The 17,034-nt window shown below is 38.5% G+C and overlaps 4 protein-coding genes across 22 annotated transcripts in view; 1 reads left to right on the top strand and 3 right to left on the bottom strand.

The window, feature by feature from the left end:
* Positions 1-1,839: 1,839 nt before the first annotated feature.
* On the bottom strand, positions 1,840-5,764 carry cabz01093075.1. Of its 5 annotated transcripts, XM_063878763.1 has the most exons (4): positions 5,617-5,764; positions 4,453-4,530; positions 4,069-4,228; positions 1,840-3,817 (listed from the first exon to the last, which is right to left on the bottom strand). In XM_063878763.1, exon 4 carries the CDS (start codon positions 3,670-3,672, stop codon positions 2,740-2,742), a length of 933 nt encoding a protein of 310 aa, XP_063734833.1. In that variant the 5' UTR covers positions 3,673-3,817; positions 4,069-4,228; positions 4,453-4,530; positions 5,617-5,764; the 3' UTR covers positions 1,840-2,739. The 5 variants fall into 5 exon arrangements, with proteins under 5 accessions (XP_063734833.1, XP_063734828.1, XP_063734830.1 ...); XM_063878758.1 differs by lacking the exon at positions 4,069-4,228 and having other exon boundaries at positions 5,617-5,759; XM_063878760.1 differs by lacking the exon at positions 4,069-4,228 and having other exon boundaries at positions 4,453-4,526; positions 5,613-5,733.
* Positions 5,765-6,604: 840 nt separating this feature from the next.
* Positions 6,605-10,367, bottom strand: si:cabz01093077.1 (C-C chemokine receptor type 2). 9 transcript variants are annotated; one of them, XM_063880285.1, is made up of 5 exons: positions 10,164-10,365; positions 9,345-9,409; positions 8,254-8,390; positions 7,978-8,147; positions 6,605-7,517 (listed from the first exon to the last, which is right to left on the bottom strand). In XM_063880285.1, the coding sequence occupies exons 3-5, from the start codon at positions 8,387-8,389 to the stop codon at positions 6,801-6,803; spliced, it is 1,023 nt and encodes a 340-aa protein (XP_063736355.1). In that variant the 5' UTR covers position 8,390; positions 9,345-9,409; positions 10,164-10,365; the 3' UTR covers positions 6,605-6,800. The 9 variants fall into 9 exon arrangements, with proteins under 9 accessions (XP_063736355.1, XP_063736351.1, XP_063736353.1 ...); XM_063880281.1 differs by having other exon boundaries at positions 8,254-8,393; XM_063880283.1 differs by having other exon boundaries at positions 10,157-10,365.
* Positions 10,368-10,704: 337 nt separating this feature from the next.
* On the bottom strand, positions 10,705-14,273 carry LOC134861342 (C-C chemokine receptor type 1-like). 2 transcript variants are annotated; one of them, XM_063878469.1, is made up of 3 exons: positions 14,110-14,273; positions 12,607-12,807; positions 10,705-12,396 (listed from the first exon to the last, which is right to left on the bottom strand). In XM_063878469.1, exons 1-3 carry the CDS (start codon positions 14,114-14,116, stop codon positions 11,495-11,497), a joined length of 1,110 nt encoding a protein of 369 aa, XP_063734539.1. In that variant the 5' UTR covers positions 14,117-14,273; the 3' UTR covers positions 10,705-11,494. The 2 variants fall into 2 exon arrangements, with proteins under 2 accessions (XP_063734539.1, XP_063734540.1); XM_063878470.1 differs by lacking the exon at positions 14,110-14,273 and having other exon boundaries at positions 12,607-12,632; positions 12,749-12,782.
* A 1,265-nt stretch (positions 14,274-15,538) lies between these two features.
* Positions 15,539-17,034, top strand: part of cobl (cordon-bleu WH2 repeat protein) — a 63,033-nt gene continuing 61,537 nt past the window's right edge. For 4 of the 6 annotated variants that reach the window (XM_063879323.1, XM_063879321.1, XM_063879320.1 and 1 more), the window contains exon 1: positions 15,549-15,942. In XM_063879323.1, the coding sequence (XP_063735393.1) occupies positions 15,914-15,942 (29 nt within the window). In that variant the 5' untranslated portion in view covers positions 15,549-15,913. Of the gene's footprint in view, positions 15,943-17,034 lie in introns of all 6 variants that reach the window. The other 2 variants (XM_063879316.1, XM_063879317.1) reach the window with 2 other exon arrangements.

The following is a 17,034-nucleotide window of genomic DNA, read 5'->3' on the forward strand; positions in this document are numbered from 1 at the left end:
TGTTCTACCCGTCTGTGGTGGCCAGTGTGCTCTTCTTTGCTGTGGTGTGCTGGGGGGGAAACACCAACAAAAGGGATGCTGACAGGCTGAACAAGCTCATGAGGAAGGCTAGCTCTGTTGTTGGAGTTAAACTGGACAATCTGGAGGAGATAGCTGAGGGGAGGACGAGGAGGAAACTGGACAGTATCTGGGATAACCCCTCCCACCCCCTCCATGCAGAGCTAGTGAAGATGAGGAGTACGTTCAGCCACAGACTCATCCCACCTCGGCACAGCACTAAGCGCCTGGGAAACTCCTTTGTGCATGTAGCCATCAGGCTGCACAACAAGGGGTTAACCATGTGACTCACTGACAATAACCCGGACTGCACATCAAACCTGCACTTTAGCACAAAGACTTTTACCCAAATCAGTCAATGTAAATATACTTAACAATCCGAATAAAAATTGTACATATGTTCATTAAAGTCTTTAATTCCGTTTTTTTGTTTTAAAAGATACTTACCTGTACATCATGTTTTATAATCCTGTGTGAACCACACTGTCCTGTTTTTCACTCTTATTCTGGTGCTGCTTAAACCACTGAATTTCCCCACGGGGATTAATAAAGGTACATTTGATCTAACCTAATCTTATCTTGTCTTGTCTTGTTTTAACTACTCGGGCTCGGATTGGTTAGTATCCTACTCAGTCTCCTCTGGATTGGTTAGGTTTATGTACGAGAAGTGAGATTGTTTAGGCATTGTAAGAATATAAGCGTAAACCAATCAGAGGGAGAGTATGGCGTTTCATGCCTTCGCCGTCCCCCGTACCTTTACAGGTTAATTTTGTTATCCAAGGAAACGCAAAATTGCGGCCTGAAACTAGCACTAGTGACCAGTGTTGCCACAGTTACCTTGAAAAAGTAATCTGATTACTGATTACTCCTTTAAAATGTAACTTAGTTACTTTACTGATTACTTGATTTTAAAAGTAACCAAGTTAGATTACAAGTTACGTTATTAGTTACTTTCTGAAGTCTGTGAAGCTTGCTGTTTATTGTCTGTTAATCCATGCCAGAAGGTACTGCAGATCCAAGATGCAGCTCTACATAAACTTTTTGAGGAGCTTATTGGGGAATGGAGGGGCAGACTGGGACGAGCAGAGAGAGAGAGGATTGTTTATCAAGCGTTGACAATGGAGGAGCAGAGAAGTTGAATCTGGAGCATTCTGACCAACAATGCGGGGAACAAGACTCTCATTCAGAATGGTGAGTACAACAATAGACTGTAAACAACACAGCACAACAAACTCAGGTAATATGTAAACTCTCCAGATTTGAACGTAAACGTGTCTAAACGACGTACGTTAGTTGTGTACAAACCGCAGTCTCTCCTTTATTCAATACTTATAGGTAACTTGTACTTATTGTTTCAGTATTCATTTAAGATGGAAACATTTAACTTTTACTTGAATACTTTAGTTACTAGTAGATACTTTGCAGCAGTGGCGTAGCTAGGCCTATTTTAGGTGGAGGATGTGAAGTCCACTCTACTCCTAAAATATGTCAACATGACTAAGGCTATAGGTAACAAGGACCTGGTTAACATGAAGAATATATTGAAGACGCAACCAGCACAAAACAATATGGGTGTGTAGTGGCTTTGCTCAGTGCAAATCTCCCAGACTTACTTATCCATAATCATGCCATCTGAGTTTCTAGTTATTGTACTACCGTGTACCCCAATAATGTTGGTTGGCCCAGGGATGTGTAATCATAACAAATGTTGCAATTTCCAACCACATTTTTTAAGGGACAATAAAATGGATATACTCGAAACATTCAAAAACACACTTCAGATTAGAGAACAAAGGAATTTATCAAATATGTGTGATATAATGTATTAAAATTTCATTTGAAATAATCTGATACATACATATCAAGTTTACCAAAATATATTCATATTTTGGCACATTCAGTCTACATTATGTCAGCATGTTTACTGTGAAGATACAATAAAAACCCAAACCTTATAGCACATAATGAATCACCTAAAATACCATCATCCAAAAGTGTTTTTACCAATGAAACTTTTACAAATAAACATATTGAATACTAACATAAAATGTATATACATAGTGAGGAACAAGCTCAAAAGGTCGAAGGAACTTGTATATCTTGTATTTTCCATGAGTCCAATGAACAACTTGAACTGTAATGATTGAATGGTATTCATTTTAAGTCTGCATGACAGAACACACGGTACACTTATTTTTAAAATAATGTGTTTTTTCTGAAATGCTGAATATTTTTAGTAGAAATGTATGCAGGGATTTTTTTAAAAATGTGACAGTGATAATGTACTTTTGAGCACAGGGACTGAAAATGCTAGTGCGGAACTGACAACTTGTACTTCCTCTTCTTAAAGTTGTGGTTTTCTCTAGGTTGAGGTTTGGTGCAGATATGCTGCTGCATATGCAATGAAACTTGCATTGCTAAGGTTTCCATCATTTAAAAAAGATATAAGGTATTTGCTTGCATGTGACAACATCCTTAAACCATAAGGCTTGTGTGTCAAACAGAATCACATACACTCCACTGTTTTGTTAAAAATACATCACTGTCTAACTTAACTCCCGCTCCAAAGCTCAAAGCGTACCCTTCATTAACTTAAAATACAATACAGAATTTGAGAATGACATAGTTTTGTATCTGCCCTACATGTCCTCATTGTAGAGATAGCCATAACAGGAACAGAAATCACACAGCAGTGCTGCTGGTCTGCGAGTACACTGATCCACCAATTCTGTCCTGAGGAATGCAGACCATGACCATCTTACACAGTCTGCAGGGAGCCCTGTTAATCAACCTAAACAGGTGCCTCCTGAACTTCTCCCCAACGAACACATACAGGATGGGGTTAAGGCAGCTGTGAGAGTAGGCAATGGCCTCAGTGACTTGTAACGCCAATGTGATGGCCTTGCTGCTTTGGCAGCCTGAATAGATGTGCAATAGCTCCAATGCTTTGAAGAGGGAAGCAATGTTGTAGGGGACCCAGCAGATGAAGAAAACAGCTACCACTATGACAACTAAACGGATGGCCTGTTTCTTGGATGACTGGCTGTACAGCAGCCTCCAGACAATCTGTGAGTAGCAGAAACACATGATGAAAACTGGGACAAATAGACCCAGCATGTTCATTTTAAAAAGGCTGAAGATCCTCCAGTAGTGAGAGTTGGATGAAGTTGTGTCGTTCGAAGCAGCTTTGGGAAACACAGGGTAGCAGAACTGAGTTGAATTAGTACCTGGCTGTTGTTGGAGAAAGATCAGGTCAGGGAAAGAAGCCATAAATCCAACCACCCATGTAACTGCTGCTGCGATCATTCCAAAGGACCTTGTCCGTGCTCTCATAGCGTAAACAGCATGTACTATAGCCAAGTAGCGGTCGATGCTCATTAGACTGATGAAAAAAATCCCACAGTAAAAAACAATATGATAAGTACCCAGGACCACTTTGCACATAGCATCCCCAAACAGCCATTTGTCCCGGGCTTGGTGGGCTAGGAAGGGAAGGGTGCACACCAAGAGAAGGTCAGCTACAGCCAAGTTTAAGAGGCACACGTCCGTCATGCTGCGGAGTCGAACCCCACACGTAATGACCCAGATGACCAGAGAGTTGCCCAGAAGGCCCATGAGGAAAAAAACTGCATAGAGGGTGGGAAGAAAACTGGCCCCGTGACGTTGATACACACACCTTTCATAGTTGCCAATGAAGTCCTCCTCATAGACATCATAGTAATTTGGCAAGCTTTCATTGGATACATATTCTGTGGTAGAGCTGGTGAAAAACAATGGACAAAGACAATGAGGAAATATGAATGATTAGGAGGTTGCCATTGTTTCAGCTTAGTTTATTTAATCTACCAAAATGTTGCTTAATAAAACACTGTCGCTGTGGGCAGAACATTACTAAGCTAAGCTACACGGTTAAACAAATGCAAATGGGAAACTATCAGCAAAAGAGTTACTACTGCTGTTGCATCCTCCCTCTGGGACCTACCATCCTTCAAAAAAGCACTCAAAACCCACCTCTTCAGACTTGCCTTTCCTTGTTAAATCCCTTCCCCCACACCATTACTCCGCCAGTTCACAATGTCTTCTCTCTTCTTCTTTTTTGCATTGTTTCCAAACGCGCTCAATCTCATCTTTGTTTGTTTTGTTTCATGTTTTGTAAAGTGATTTGGGGTATCTAGATAAGCGTTATATACATTGAATTTATTATTAGTAGTAGTAGTAAGAGGAAATAAATGCTAGATAGAAACTGAAATAGTCAGCTGCTTCTCATCAGAATTCCTCTACTCGGTTTGGAGTACAAATACACAGTGAAAGCAAGGGAGGGACAGACTGACAAGAATGCAACTTAAAGAACATATGAACACATGTATTGTGTTTAGGCAATAAGTTCAATCTTACCTTGGATAGTCTCCTCCGTAGACACTCTCTCTTATTCCTGTGAAAGTAACAACACTAGGGAGAGCCATGACCCACTTCCTGAAAAGCAAACAAAATCAGTTAGGTACTTTGTGAGGAATGAAACCCGCACCCTGCCAAGTCCAGTTTTTTTTTCTTTAAACAACCTTTATAAAGATACATTTTGCTGTGCTACAGCGCAGATCTCTTTTTTTGTCTAGCTTTTTTTTAAGTACAGGGTTTCTTAAGTTGTTCCCTTTGACCTTTGGAGATGTTGTATTGAATTTGTTTTTTTATAGAAGATGATTTCCTTCCTCTTGACTAATTTAAAATCTTATTAAACAAAAAGGTCATAATTCTTATCCCTTAATATCTAAGCATAGCCCTTGAAACATTTGATCATTATATCACGTTCTTCTTGTAACATTTAGAGCTTTTTTAAGGTTTTTAAAGCCCTTAATGGACTAGGTAGGTTCAATGGATAGTGTTTTGCCTTCATGAACACTGTACTTTATTACAAGTACCTAGAAACCACTGAAAAAATCAGAGATTGCAGCCTTTGTCGGCTCAACACAAAGCTATGAGATGCATAACCTATAGATTTCAGGAAAGCTAGCTCACAATTAAAAAAAAGTAAACTATAAACGTGTCTCTTTGCCACAGCCTTTAACTAGCTATAACCTTTCTGCTACACTCCCGAAAATGTATACAGAGTTTGTAAACAAATACAGTAGTTTGGTCAGGTTTAGGTATCTTTTGAAAGGCTAACAAAAACCAACCCATACAGATATAATAGCATGAAAGCAACATATATGGCCCAGCTGTTTTGTATTTTTACAATAGATAGAACAGCAAGACATACCTTTAGTGGGATAACGCCCTCAGACTGTAGTTTTAATGAATTCAAATACTTAGAAGTAAAAAAATACAGAAAATGTAGTTTTTAAAAGCCATTAGGAATAAGTGTTTTGCAGCATGTCCCAATCAGCTGAATTAAAATACTTTGTATGATCTATAAAGCTTCATAACCACAACTGAAACTGCTGTAATGGATATGAGGTCATTTCTATGACTCACAGCTGGAGTCAAGTAGAGTCAGTATTAATCAATTAATTTCAATTCTTATCATAAAGCATGTGCATGTAAAAGAAAAGGAAATATACCTACCACTGATGTTAACAAGATAGCGGAGTGGTGTCTATTCTGGATAAAAAGTGGCTGAGGTGGATGGCCAGATCAAATAGATGATCAGATACGCATGCAAGCTCAGAATGCACTGTGCACCAATCTCGTGTTTTCATACATCCTTTTGTGGTTCGCAACCCCATTAAAGATTACTTCCATCTCTTAACCAAACAAGGTGGGCTTCCTTGCAGGCTTGCCTATAAGAGTGATACGGATTTGTATGCAGAAGAGGTGGTTAGTAGCCATCTGCAGAGTGCTTTCAAAACACGCATGTAATAGCACCGAGTGTTTGTGGATAACCATAACCCATAGTCAACAGATGCAAGCTCTGAAAGTTGCTGTGCAAACCAGAGCAGTATTGGAGGATTGAAGGGTTCCTCATGTTGTATGTGTTTTGATATTTGGCCTAAAGCCTGCCTCAGTGTAGTCTAAACTGGGTTGTTTCAAAATAGCACAATGTATGGGAAGCATTTTTTTCCCTCTGTGTAGGGACTTACTGTAAGTTCCAACTAATATCTAAAGCCCAAAGTGAGATACGTCTATCACATGTGACAGTCAGTTAGTTGTTGTATTATGACAAAGGAATTCTGCTCTGCAACACTTCTTGAAAAGTTCTTACAAGCTACCAAGAAGGAAATCTGCAAAACACATTTAAAGTTTTGCAATGATGTGCCAAGATTGTTTGACATAAAACACACAGATGTCAGAATAGTTGTTTTTTTTCACTTATTATACAAATAAATAAGCAAGTATGTTTTATTTTTTCCTAATTTACAAAAAAATATAGTTTGACAAAGATTCAAGATTTCAATACATTTTTCATACATTTTTTGTACACTTTCAAAATAAAAAACATTGTTCATTGTTCTTCAACCTTTGTTCTTGTAACCTCTTCGAAGTGCCAACCACAAGCACACTCTCACCCACACTCACAGACAGACCCGGAAAGAATGAAGAGACCACCTCAGCATTATAATTTTCTCTTGTTTTATTATTTATAGGTATGTCTTTCAGTTAAATGTTAAATTTCTCTGTGTTGGAATTCAACAGACACTGGAATGGCTGCCATACATGTAGAAATAAAGAATTAAGAAACATTAGGAGTGATCTTAATTTTTTAGGGAGCTGTACTGCACTGTCTTTGTAACAATGTGTGTCTAGCATTCTTAATAATCCGATTTTACAGGCGTGTTGGACGTCTCTTTCTCGGTGGTGTCTCTGTGGCTGAGAGTCCTTCTGCTATGCTTACTGCAGCAGAGGTACCTAGTCAGCGCTTTATGTAGGGACTTCCTAAACTTCTCCCCTACAAATGCATAGATGACTGGATTTACACAGCAGTGGGACAGTGCAATGATCTCAGCAAAGGCCATTGCAGAGTCGATGGCTTTTGCAGCCTGGCAGGTCTTCAGGGTTTCCAGGAACAGCTGTAGAGTTTTAAGAAGAACCACAAGATTGTAGGGGACCCAGCACACAACAAACACGCACACTATTGTGAATATTAGCTTTATAGCTCTGCCTTTCTTGGAGTTCCTGGACTTGGACAGCACAACAAGTATTTTCACATAACAGAAGACCATGATGGGGAGGCCCACAAATAGCCCCACTGTGTTTTCGCTGAAGTTTCGCAGCATCTTCCACATTTGCTGACTGTCCTCTGGATACAGTGGCTGGCAATCGGAGCTGTTGTCTTCTGGATCTATCTCGACGGTGGCAAATGTCAAGCCAGGGATAGCCATGAAGACTGAAATTATCCAGACAGTGATGCTGGCCATGATTCCATAGCGAAGTGTGCGCGCTCGCATGGCTGCAACTGCATGGACAATGGCTAGGTAGCGGTCCACACTCATAAGGATCACAAACAGATTCCCGCTGTAGAAGCCCAACTGTTCAAAGGAGCAGAGGGTGAAAAGAACGTCAGAATCAGGCTAAACTGGCCTCAATGAGGTTCCTCATACTGTCTGCATTACACAGCAGGTGTCTCGCACAGCTGACCGCTGTCGTTACCATAGAAAAACATCTTATCTCACCTTTTATCAATATCCCCCGCCTTATAAAAACTAGAACAATAGAACGACAGTTTCACAACTTATCTATACAGCATTCTGCAGAATCATTATTTATTTTTGCTCCACTTTACCCTTAAACCCTTAGACACTGCACTTGTAGGAGGAAGTGTTTTTCATAGATAATTAATTAGTCATCTGCATGTTTAAGTTGTTCTGCTTTCTAAAGAATAGTACCCACACCTTCCTGAGTTTAAAACTTGAATTATAATGGACCTGTTATGGTTTTGTGTTCTAAAGGGAAAAAAAATTAAAAGAAAGGAAAGAAATTAGGCGCCACCTGATAGACTCCTGTCAGCAGTTTGCAGGATGCCAGGTTCTGAGAGTTGATCAAGAGGGGCATGGATGCAGCTAGTATGAGGTCAGACAGAGCCAGGTTGAGGAGGCATACGTCCGTCATCGTCTTCAGCTTTATGTATCGGATGAGAACCCATAAAATAGTGGTGTTGCCTGTGAAAATCAATTGATATGACTTATCCGTACTAAAGGTTTTTCTCACAATGTGTAAAGGAGATGCTTTTTCCATTTTTCTTTAAGATTCCTGTTTGAAACTTACCTAGCACACTTAGAAAAAACAGCATGAAGTACAGCACGTGCAATACTTCGGTTCCATTGGGTAACTCTGGACAGGGATCCTGATCACAGGTGTCATTGTAATCCCAGTCAAATGACTTGTTCTCTGATGTATTCATACTGCTGTGTAAGAAGGGAAAGAAAACACGCATATTGGGTAGACGCAATGTGACATGCAAGGTGTTCAATTAAATTTGGTACAAAAAATACACCATGTACCAAATATCTAGCATGACACATATAGTTGAAAACTATTGTGTTGCTTGATGCAACAGAGGTTTGGATTGGGGTGACTAGGTGGCATCATACTATCCACAAAGCAATTTAATATTACCAGAATGAACATTATTCAAATCCCTAAGTCAAAAAGCTAAAACAATCACATCATTTTACATTTAACAATAAAGATGTTAGTATAACACTTCAAGGATTCACATTCTCTACAATTTCATCTTTTATCTTTACGTTTTGTGACTAGGCTTACTGGTTTGTGTGTGTTCAATAGTAAGATAATCTAGAACATTTCATGTTGGTATTAAACCAGAGCAATCACATGTCTACATCAATTGTTGAAGTCTGATGGGAATGACTTTCACCAAGTGATAAAATGGGTATTAGGGGCACATAAGGTACTTTCTTGATTAATAAAAATATAAATATAATGATCATTTATTTTTTAATAAAAAGTAAAGGAAATCATTGAGTTGTGGTTGAACTTCTCTGTCCTTTATAATTAACTCCAAAGCTTTAGAATTTCAAACCTGACCAAACGAGTTTGTTCTGCAGTTTGTCATTTTAAGTTTTCCTTCCTAAAAAAACGGGAGAAAATACAAAGCAATGGAAGCTCTTATAAGTTCTTTCTACTTTCTTGTCCAAAACCACATCCTGTTATTCACTTTCCTCAGGGCCTCTCTGTACTCTTCTACACTTCTATCAAACATCACAGATAATATAGTTATTCGAGACAATTCCTGATCTTCCTGAATTTCTCACTAGATTTACTCAGATGTCTTCTTATGTAATTTTAAGTCAAAGCGGCTGAATCATTAAAACATATGAATTTTGACCACTTACGATATCAACAATGAGGTCCTCTTAATTCAATGTTGTTCTCTGAAGTGTTGCCTCTACTCACAAATCTTCAAGGAACGTATAAAGAAGATGAGATAGTTAAACCTTTATCATGGTTACATTGGTCCACAATCATGTTGAGTGGACTGTATTTTCCACACTGATCATTTTGAAGTGATACTTGCCTAAAATGATCAAGAAACATTTTGAACAAAAACCACGTATGACTAAATGCGAGGGAATTTAGAGATGTTCTGGACTTTCCTGCCCTTTAAGTTGAACCTTTCGCATATATTCATCAATTCCGGACTCATGTCTGAAAGGTTTCTGTAACAAAGTTCAACGGCGTCTTTGTCAAACCTTAAAAGAAAATGGAAATCTGAAAGAATTCCATCGTTATGATTTTAGTGTTTACTGTAACTGATGATAACCTCACAATATTGAACCTTCTCCCTATGTACTGTAATGTAAGAGGTACAATAAACATTAACAAACATCAACAATCTAGATGCAGGATTAACACACAGCTGTCTATGAATATCACAAATTTCCTCCTACCCTGACCATAATCAAATTCATGTGATCTCTCTTAAACCACATCGCAAACTTTTTTTTCCTCTCACTATCAACATTTGCAGAACCACCTGCTTTGACACCATGTCGACCCCCACATCCTGTGGCTGATGTTGTTTACGCACACGCCCGTGAACCAACAATCCTCAACTTCACACTGCGTTCGTAGGAGTAGAAGGTGATGGAGTGTAAGAAGGTTTATTCTATATTAATTAGAGGTTTGAAAATTGAAATGTGCTTACCGCATAACAAAATCACTGTTCCTGAATGTGTATGTTCTTGTGCTGGGCATCAAGCATTCATGTCAGCCTGTCAGCTTGCATTGCTCCCTTTTTGTGTCAAATCCTGCTGCAAAGCTCATTTCGCGCAAGGTGGTAATTCTTGGTTTTTGTTGTTTCCTCTGCTTGGTGTTAACGCTGCACAAGGCTGTCATTGTGGTTTTCTCAGAAATGTTCCTTTGTCTTGAAATGAAGCAAAAGTGAGTTGGGGAAAATGTATTCTAAGGAGGAGCTTTTCTTTTTATTTGATTCTGTTCACTTTGGAAAATAGCATTTGTTTTAAATATGTAATACTTTTGCTCAGATCTTTAAATGTAATGCAACACATTAACAGTAGATAGATACAAATTTCTCAACTTAACTATGTACTTAAGACTAAACTGTAGACCCTAAGTAATGTTTCTAACAGTAGGGAAAGCTGCCTTTTTAATGTTAAAAATCACACATACAAATGACCTATTCTTTTTGGCACCTTTCTTAATGACAATAAAAAAGAACTTCTCAGCCAAATGTAATAGGAATGAATGTGTTTATTATAGAAGCAGTCTGTCATTATCTTGTGAGTATTACATTACAATAGCACTAAGCAAGCTACAATGTGCAGTAAAAACCCAATATGTGAATGAATGTATACTAATGTATACATTTTTTTCCAATAATATCTCAAATTGCAGTGAAATACCAAGACAACAAAAGGTATATAGTATAAAAACAAAATATGAACACTTTACTTTAAACATTTACAATGTTGAGAATTATGAAAAATGATGTGTGTGTGTATGACGAGTTGATTTGTCGACAGATTTAAATCCTTGTACAGCTCAAAAGGTTTGACATCACCCTGTGTTAGTTTTACTTTGTGGTTTTGATTGATCAAACATAATGAATGAGAAACTGTTTCCACAAGCAAAGGTAGAAAAACAATTTGATGTTATTGAAGATAAATTGGTTTCCTTTTAAGCGACAGCTTTTCCATACAATATGAATGTTTATCTCATAATCTTATCACAGACAAACACATTTTCATGTGTTATAGTCAATATTCAACAAGAAAAAGATTGTATTGGATAATGTAAAACATGATGATCAGAGCCCCCTTGATGAGTATACACATCTTAAACTGAATGGTTGAGAATATTCCAGTGCATTTAAAATCAAAAACTTAAGAAAATAATATGTCAACATACAAGCAGTTTATGAAAATGTCACAATACTGATGAAAAACAGTCAAAGATGGCAATTTGAAAAATACATGTCGACTTCATGGTCCATAAAACCATAACCTAACCTGCCCTAAACCTTTTACATGATGGCGTTGACTTCAGTGGACCTAGATACGACTGAGCTTTTCCTGTAAGAGCTATCTGACAAGCCTCGGTTGGAAGGCAGAAGAACCACAGGCACATATTTCCTCAACAGCAACACAGCTCGCTTCATGAACTTTTGTCCCACAAAGGCGTATATGATGGGGTTCAGGCAGCAGTGAGTGTAAGCCAAGGTCTCAGTCACCGTTATTGACAGCCTCAAATTGGCACCAATGCTGCATCCGTTTGACAATAGCCCTTTTGACATTAGAAACCACAAGAACAGGGAAATGTTATATGGGACCCAAAATAAGAAAAAGGCAATCACAATCAAGAGGATCAGCTTGGCGACACGGTGCTTTTTAGCACTCTTCATTTTCATCAGTATGGGGATGATCCTGGAGTAGCAAACTATCATCACCAGCAGAGGAAACACTAGACCCAACACATTAATTGTGAATGTGTTATAAGTTCTCCAGTAATCATTTTCTGGGGAGTATTCGCAAGTCAGCCTGGTAGACTCATTTACCACCTTTGTGAAGATGATATCCGGCAGAGAGATGCAAAAGCTCAGCATCCAGACAACCACGGTCAGGGCGATGCCTGATCTCATGGTGCGATATCGGGCCACCTTGTGAGCATGCATGATAACCATGTAGCGGTCAAGCGTCATGGCCACCATGAAGAAGATGCTGCTGAAGAACCCAGTGTTGTGGGTGCCTGAGGCGAAATGGCACATAAAGTCTCCGAAAGTCCATTCACCGACCACGGAGAAGTGAGAGTAGAAAGGCAGCGTGAGGACAAAGATGAGGTCGGCGAGAGCCAGGTTGAAAAGGCACATGTCTGTCAAGTTGGTCTGGTTGCGATGCTTCATCAGGACACACAACACCAGGCCATTGCCTTGAGAGAGGGAGGGAAAAAAACATTTACAATATGAGATTACTATGTAAAGTAATGGCCTTGTTTACTTACTCACACACACACACACACACACACACACACACACACACACACACACACACACACACACACACACACACACACACACACACACACACACACACACACACACACACACACACACACACACACACACACACACACACTTACCTATGAAGCCAAGGACGAAAACCAAGCTATAGAGAGTGGGCAGAAACAGTTGGCTGAAATTCACCAAATTAGCATTGTCGCAAGGAGTAGTTGCATTCTCTACTCCGTCGTAATAGCCTGAATAGTCGTAGTATGCATTTACCCGATCATACAGGGAAGAGGTATTTACCCCATCATGCAGGGCGGTGGCGTTTACTCCATCTGCAAACAAAGAAATTCAACAATTACAACTTCAAGAGTTATTTTTGGATTCAATCCCTGCACATTAAGATACACTTTATTGCTTACATTGAAACTGCCAGGTTGCATGTTAACAGTGGTGATGAATAAAACAGTTTTTGTTGCCTGCAGCATTGAACAATTACATAAAAATAAATAAATAAAACTACATTGTCTCAACCAATTTCAGGAGCTAAGTTACAGCACATCTGTATTCAGTGAAACAATGAAAGCTGTTCACATGTGAATATTCATTAAATATTAATGTATTACAATGGTGTAAACACTGCAATACAATTCCTCATTACTCCATTATTTTGAGGTGGATGCAGAATGAATGCACCCTGAAAGTCAGTTGTTAATGGTTGGTCTGCCCTCTGCTGGTCTTCACTCCCTTTTAGAAACACTTTGCACGCTTACAGATTTAATTGCATAATCCACTCTTTGCTTCGAGGCCAACTGTTGCATAAACATAGTGAGCAGTATTGCAGTTATTTTACGCATTGTGTCTATACAATCTAAATCCATCATCATAATCATCAGTTATTAAAAAGCCTACTATTGTATGTATTCCTGTGTTTATCCTTTTTACCTGTAGTTTGGCGTGTGTTTTGTTATTAAGCCTTATTGTGTATTTCATCTCTCTCCCTCTCTTCTAGTGTTTATTTTCTTTGTTTCATGTAGTTTTTACACCTGTTTAATGCATATCTATTCGCCTGTCAGTCAATCAATTAAGACTACAGGCTGCTGTGAGTCAACAGTCAACTTGCTTTATACTGTCATTGATCATAAATGAGTTCCACACAGACAATTATTTGATATATATATATATTTCTGAGGGTTGAATTATTAACCTATTGAAGTTACTTCAGGTTTACATATGCTTTAGATTTCTTTTTTCCCATCCTAAGATTATACGTTTGAATGTTGTGTTTGACAAATCTGAATAGTTTTAAAAGATATTTTTAAAGGCTTGGATACAACTGTCAGAAGGCATTTGATATACAGTTTAATGTGTCTTTTTAATAAAGAAAATACCAAAATGAAACAATATAAGGACCTTAAATATTGTTTGTTAGAGATCAAAAAGACAAAAATCCAAATAAATTACAGTGTATCCATCCATGTTCGAACATTGACATAAAACTAACAGAACACTATTACAGCTCAGGCATTAATACTCAGAACAAAAACCAACAGCATTTCTTCCACACGCATGTAAAAAATGTATTCATCAATGAACATGTTATCCACATTAAAATAGAGTTTTCAAAATGCATTCACCTGACATGATGATATCTTAGTGATGCCTTTTCCTATCAGATGTAGACAGTGGCTGCACTTCAAGGCTCTTTGTTTTGCTTTCCAGATCTTGATTGATAAGAGGTTCTTGAATGTAAAATGATGCACTAACTGTCTTACTTTCAGCAGTAGCCTATTAACTGGTAGTCTCAGAAAGAGAAGTAGGCCTACAGCTGCTGTTTCCTGTGCATCCCCAAGTGTGAATTTGAGATCTTTATCAGTTGCCCACACAGTTCACATCTACATCTTTTCTTTTGTAGACACATCTTTAACACATTGATTGCAACCATCATTTTAAATCAGAGTGAAACATGATTTATACAAGCATATGACTATTAATTCGGGCTTGGTAGTATGTTCCAGGAAATATTGGTGAAAGTGACACCTTTAGAGGATATATTAACATCCAGGCACTATAATCAAAAGGCAATTGTGGGTGTCCATTTATGATATTGCTATAGACAAGATGATGTGTGGCTGTATTCCAGCATTATTTTTAGTTTTATAGAAACATTCTTGGTTTTTTTATGGTTGTCATTATACTAACCTAATGATTTTTCACACCTGACTCTTCACTATTTTACCCCATGTTTATTACCCTTACATTAAACTTTTAGTGGTCTATGACTGACCTCTTGTGGTGGAGAATGATATTGGTGAATCCGGCAAGAGAGCATAAAGCATGCAATGGAAGCTTTTTCAAATGAACTCAACCTGGTAACCCAACGTACAGCCACCACTACCACGTAGTAGTAATAATAATAATAATAATAATAACAGCAATGTCTCTTACTTATATGTCTAACTTTAAATATGTTCCGCTGCTAAACCACATTGTGTTTGTCTGTGTGTACATCTCATTCGTGCTGTCGTCGTCCAGCTGGCGCTCAGTTAATTCCCAGGGATTCCCGAGGAGGAGGATGATTGACGTGAGATCTGTTGACGAAGGCGGGCTGGAGGGAGCTTCGTCAAGTTAGAAAGACACGGCTGCAATAGACCGGAAACCATGTGGCATTGCTTTTAAAATAAGAGTGGAAGCTCTGATGGGGCGTCAGACAGCCTAGCTGCATGCCGAGATGAAAGTATATCAAATACATTGATTAAAAATAATACTGAATGTAATATTTTTCTTGGCTGTATGTAACTCCTCTGTTGGCCAAACCCTATATTACAATATCCATGTGTGTCCCCATAATCCAAGAAGGTGTGCTTTAATAATAGGTATACGTGTTTAATAAACAAAAACAGTAGTAATTGAAATAAGAATACATAACTCTCGAATGTGATTTTTTTTACATCAACTTTTATTTTGGAAACAAGACCGGAAGTTTAATGTATGGACGCAATTCTCTTGAAAATGCTCCAGGGTAATACAGGCAGAGGGACTGCGAAGATTATATCAAGTGGATTTGACATGTAACTCAGTCTGATAATGAGGCTGCATTGAAAGGAGTAAATTGGACTTAAAATAGTCAATATTTATCTATGATTACGTAGTGAGTAGCTTTCACAAACACTTTGCGGTCTTTGTGCTACACAGGACTGTCATCTCTGCGCACTGTCACTTGTTGGAAAATATAAGTGTTGTGTTCTTCCCAAAAACAAGTCGTTATTTGTATTTTAAAACGGTAAGAAAACCCCACTACAGGAAGTAAATTAAAGTTAAATGTGCTAACTCGCAGGTGGTGGCATAATGGAAATCGTCCGAGTTTAACTGCAACTGCGGATTTTTGGATTCCAGCTCGAGCACCGCTATCATCTGAAGTTGGAAATCGCAATCACTGCAATGACCGACTCTTCAAAACCTCCTTTAGGGTGAGTACTTAAATAATAACTGCAGAATAATCACATGAATTAAAGTTAAATATTCCTTCCTCTGATAGTTTGTGTGATTTTAAAATGAAATTTCTAATTGATCTAATCTGGGTTTGGCTACTATAGACTATGTGCATACTAAACGGTACATTTATCAACTCTGCATTATGTGTGCAGATCATCACAGACTACAAACAATATTTCTCGTTTCAGGTTCTCAGTGTTAAGTTTCTCGTGACATTCCACCTGTACATTTTATTACCATTATATTTCTAGGAAACGTTTACGCTTAAAATTGTGAATAACTGTCAATAATAGCCGTTACTTCATTTAGCAACAGTGGAAATACGCCCTACACGTAGTCGCAGCCCCATGATCAACACTTGAAAAGCCTCTGTGGTCTATATTCTATACTCAGTACTGACAACACAGAGTGTTCCAGCAGCCAGGCTAACCTGCTCTCCCTTTGCCTTCTGTCTCTCCCTGCTGCTCTCTATCTCACACACACACACACACACACACACACACACACACACACACACACACACACACACACACACACACACACACACACACACACACACACACACACACACAATGAATATACAGCTGTGGACTGGAGCAAAGCATAGAGTAACAGCACAGTTGGTTTTTAGTGAATGGTACACAGTCACAGGCATGGCCTTTATGTGTTGGAAAAACAACAGCAACAACTGTAGGTGCTTGGTCTTCAAGCACCTACAGTTGTTTGGGGTGTGGCTAGAGCTTCATGGTACAGTAGTGATGCTATCTTCCATTCATCCTGTCTTTTTGTCACGTGTGGACCTTTTTGAGGATAAGTCACCTGATCATATCAGCAAACAACCGTTCATCGTCATAGTATCAGTAGCATACTTTGGAATCAAATGTCCAATGTACACTTAAGAACAGTGTTGAAACTCTTTAACTTTAACCTCCACACTTCTGTCAGTGGGAAATGTCTTCTTAATGTCTTTGTGAGTTACACACGGATAAGCTACACTAGGGCTTATTATGATAATTGATGTCACCCAAAGTTTCTGACATCATCACTGTTTGTCAGCCTTGTTACTA

This window comes from Eleginops maclovinus, chromosome 3, assembly GCF_036324505.1.
Source record: "Eleginops maclovinus isolate JMC-PN-2008 ecotype Puerto Natales chromosome 3, JC_Emac_rtc_rv5, whole genome shotgun sequence".
NCBI classification, from domain to species: domain Eukaryota; kingdom Metazoa; phylum Chordata; class Actinopteri; order Perciformes; family Eleginopidae; genus Eleginops; species Eleginops maclovinus.

Coding starts and splice junctions, on each gene's coding strand:
- cabz01093075.1 (XM_063878758.1), bottom strand. CDS start 4,520: ATGGCTCTCCCTAGTGTTGTTACTTTCACAGGAATAAGAGAGAGTGTC. Junction 3,818..4,452: donor TACGGAGGAGACTATCCAAG/GTAAGATTGAAC, acceptor GTTTTTCACCAG/CTCTACCACAGAATATGTAT.
- si:cabz01093077.1 (XM_063880277.1), bottom strand. CDS start 10,206: ATGCCCAGCACAAGAACATACACATTCAGGAACAGTGATTTTGTTATG. Junction 8,394..10,156: donor AACAGTGATTTTGTTATGCG/GTAAGCACATTT, acceptor CTTCTTACACAG/CAGTATGAATACATCAGAGA. Junction 7,518..7,977: donor TGCTGACAGGAGTCTATCAG/GTGGCGCCTAAT, acceptor TCCTTTGAACAG/TTGGGCTTCTACAGCGGGAA.
- LOC134861342 (XM_063878469.1), bottom strand. Junction 12,397..12,606: donor TTTCGTCCTTGGCTTCATAG/GTAAGTGTGTGT, acceptor CCCTCTCTCAAG/GCAATGGCCTGGTGTTGTGT.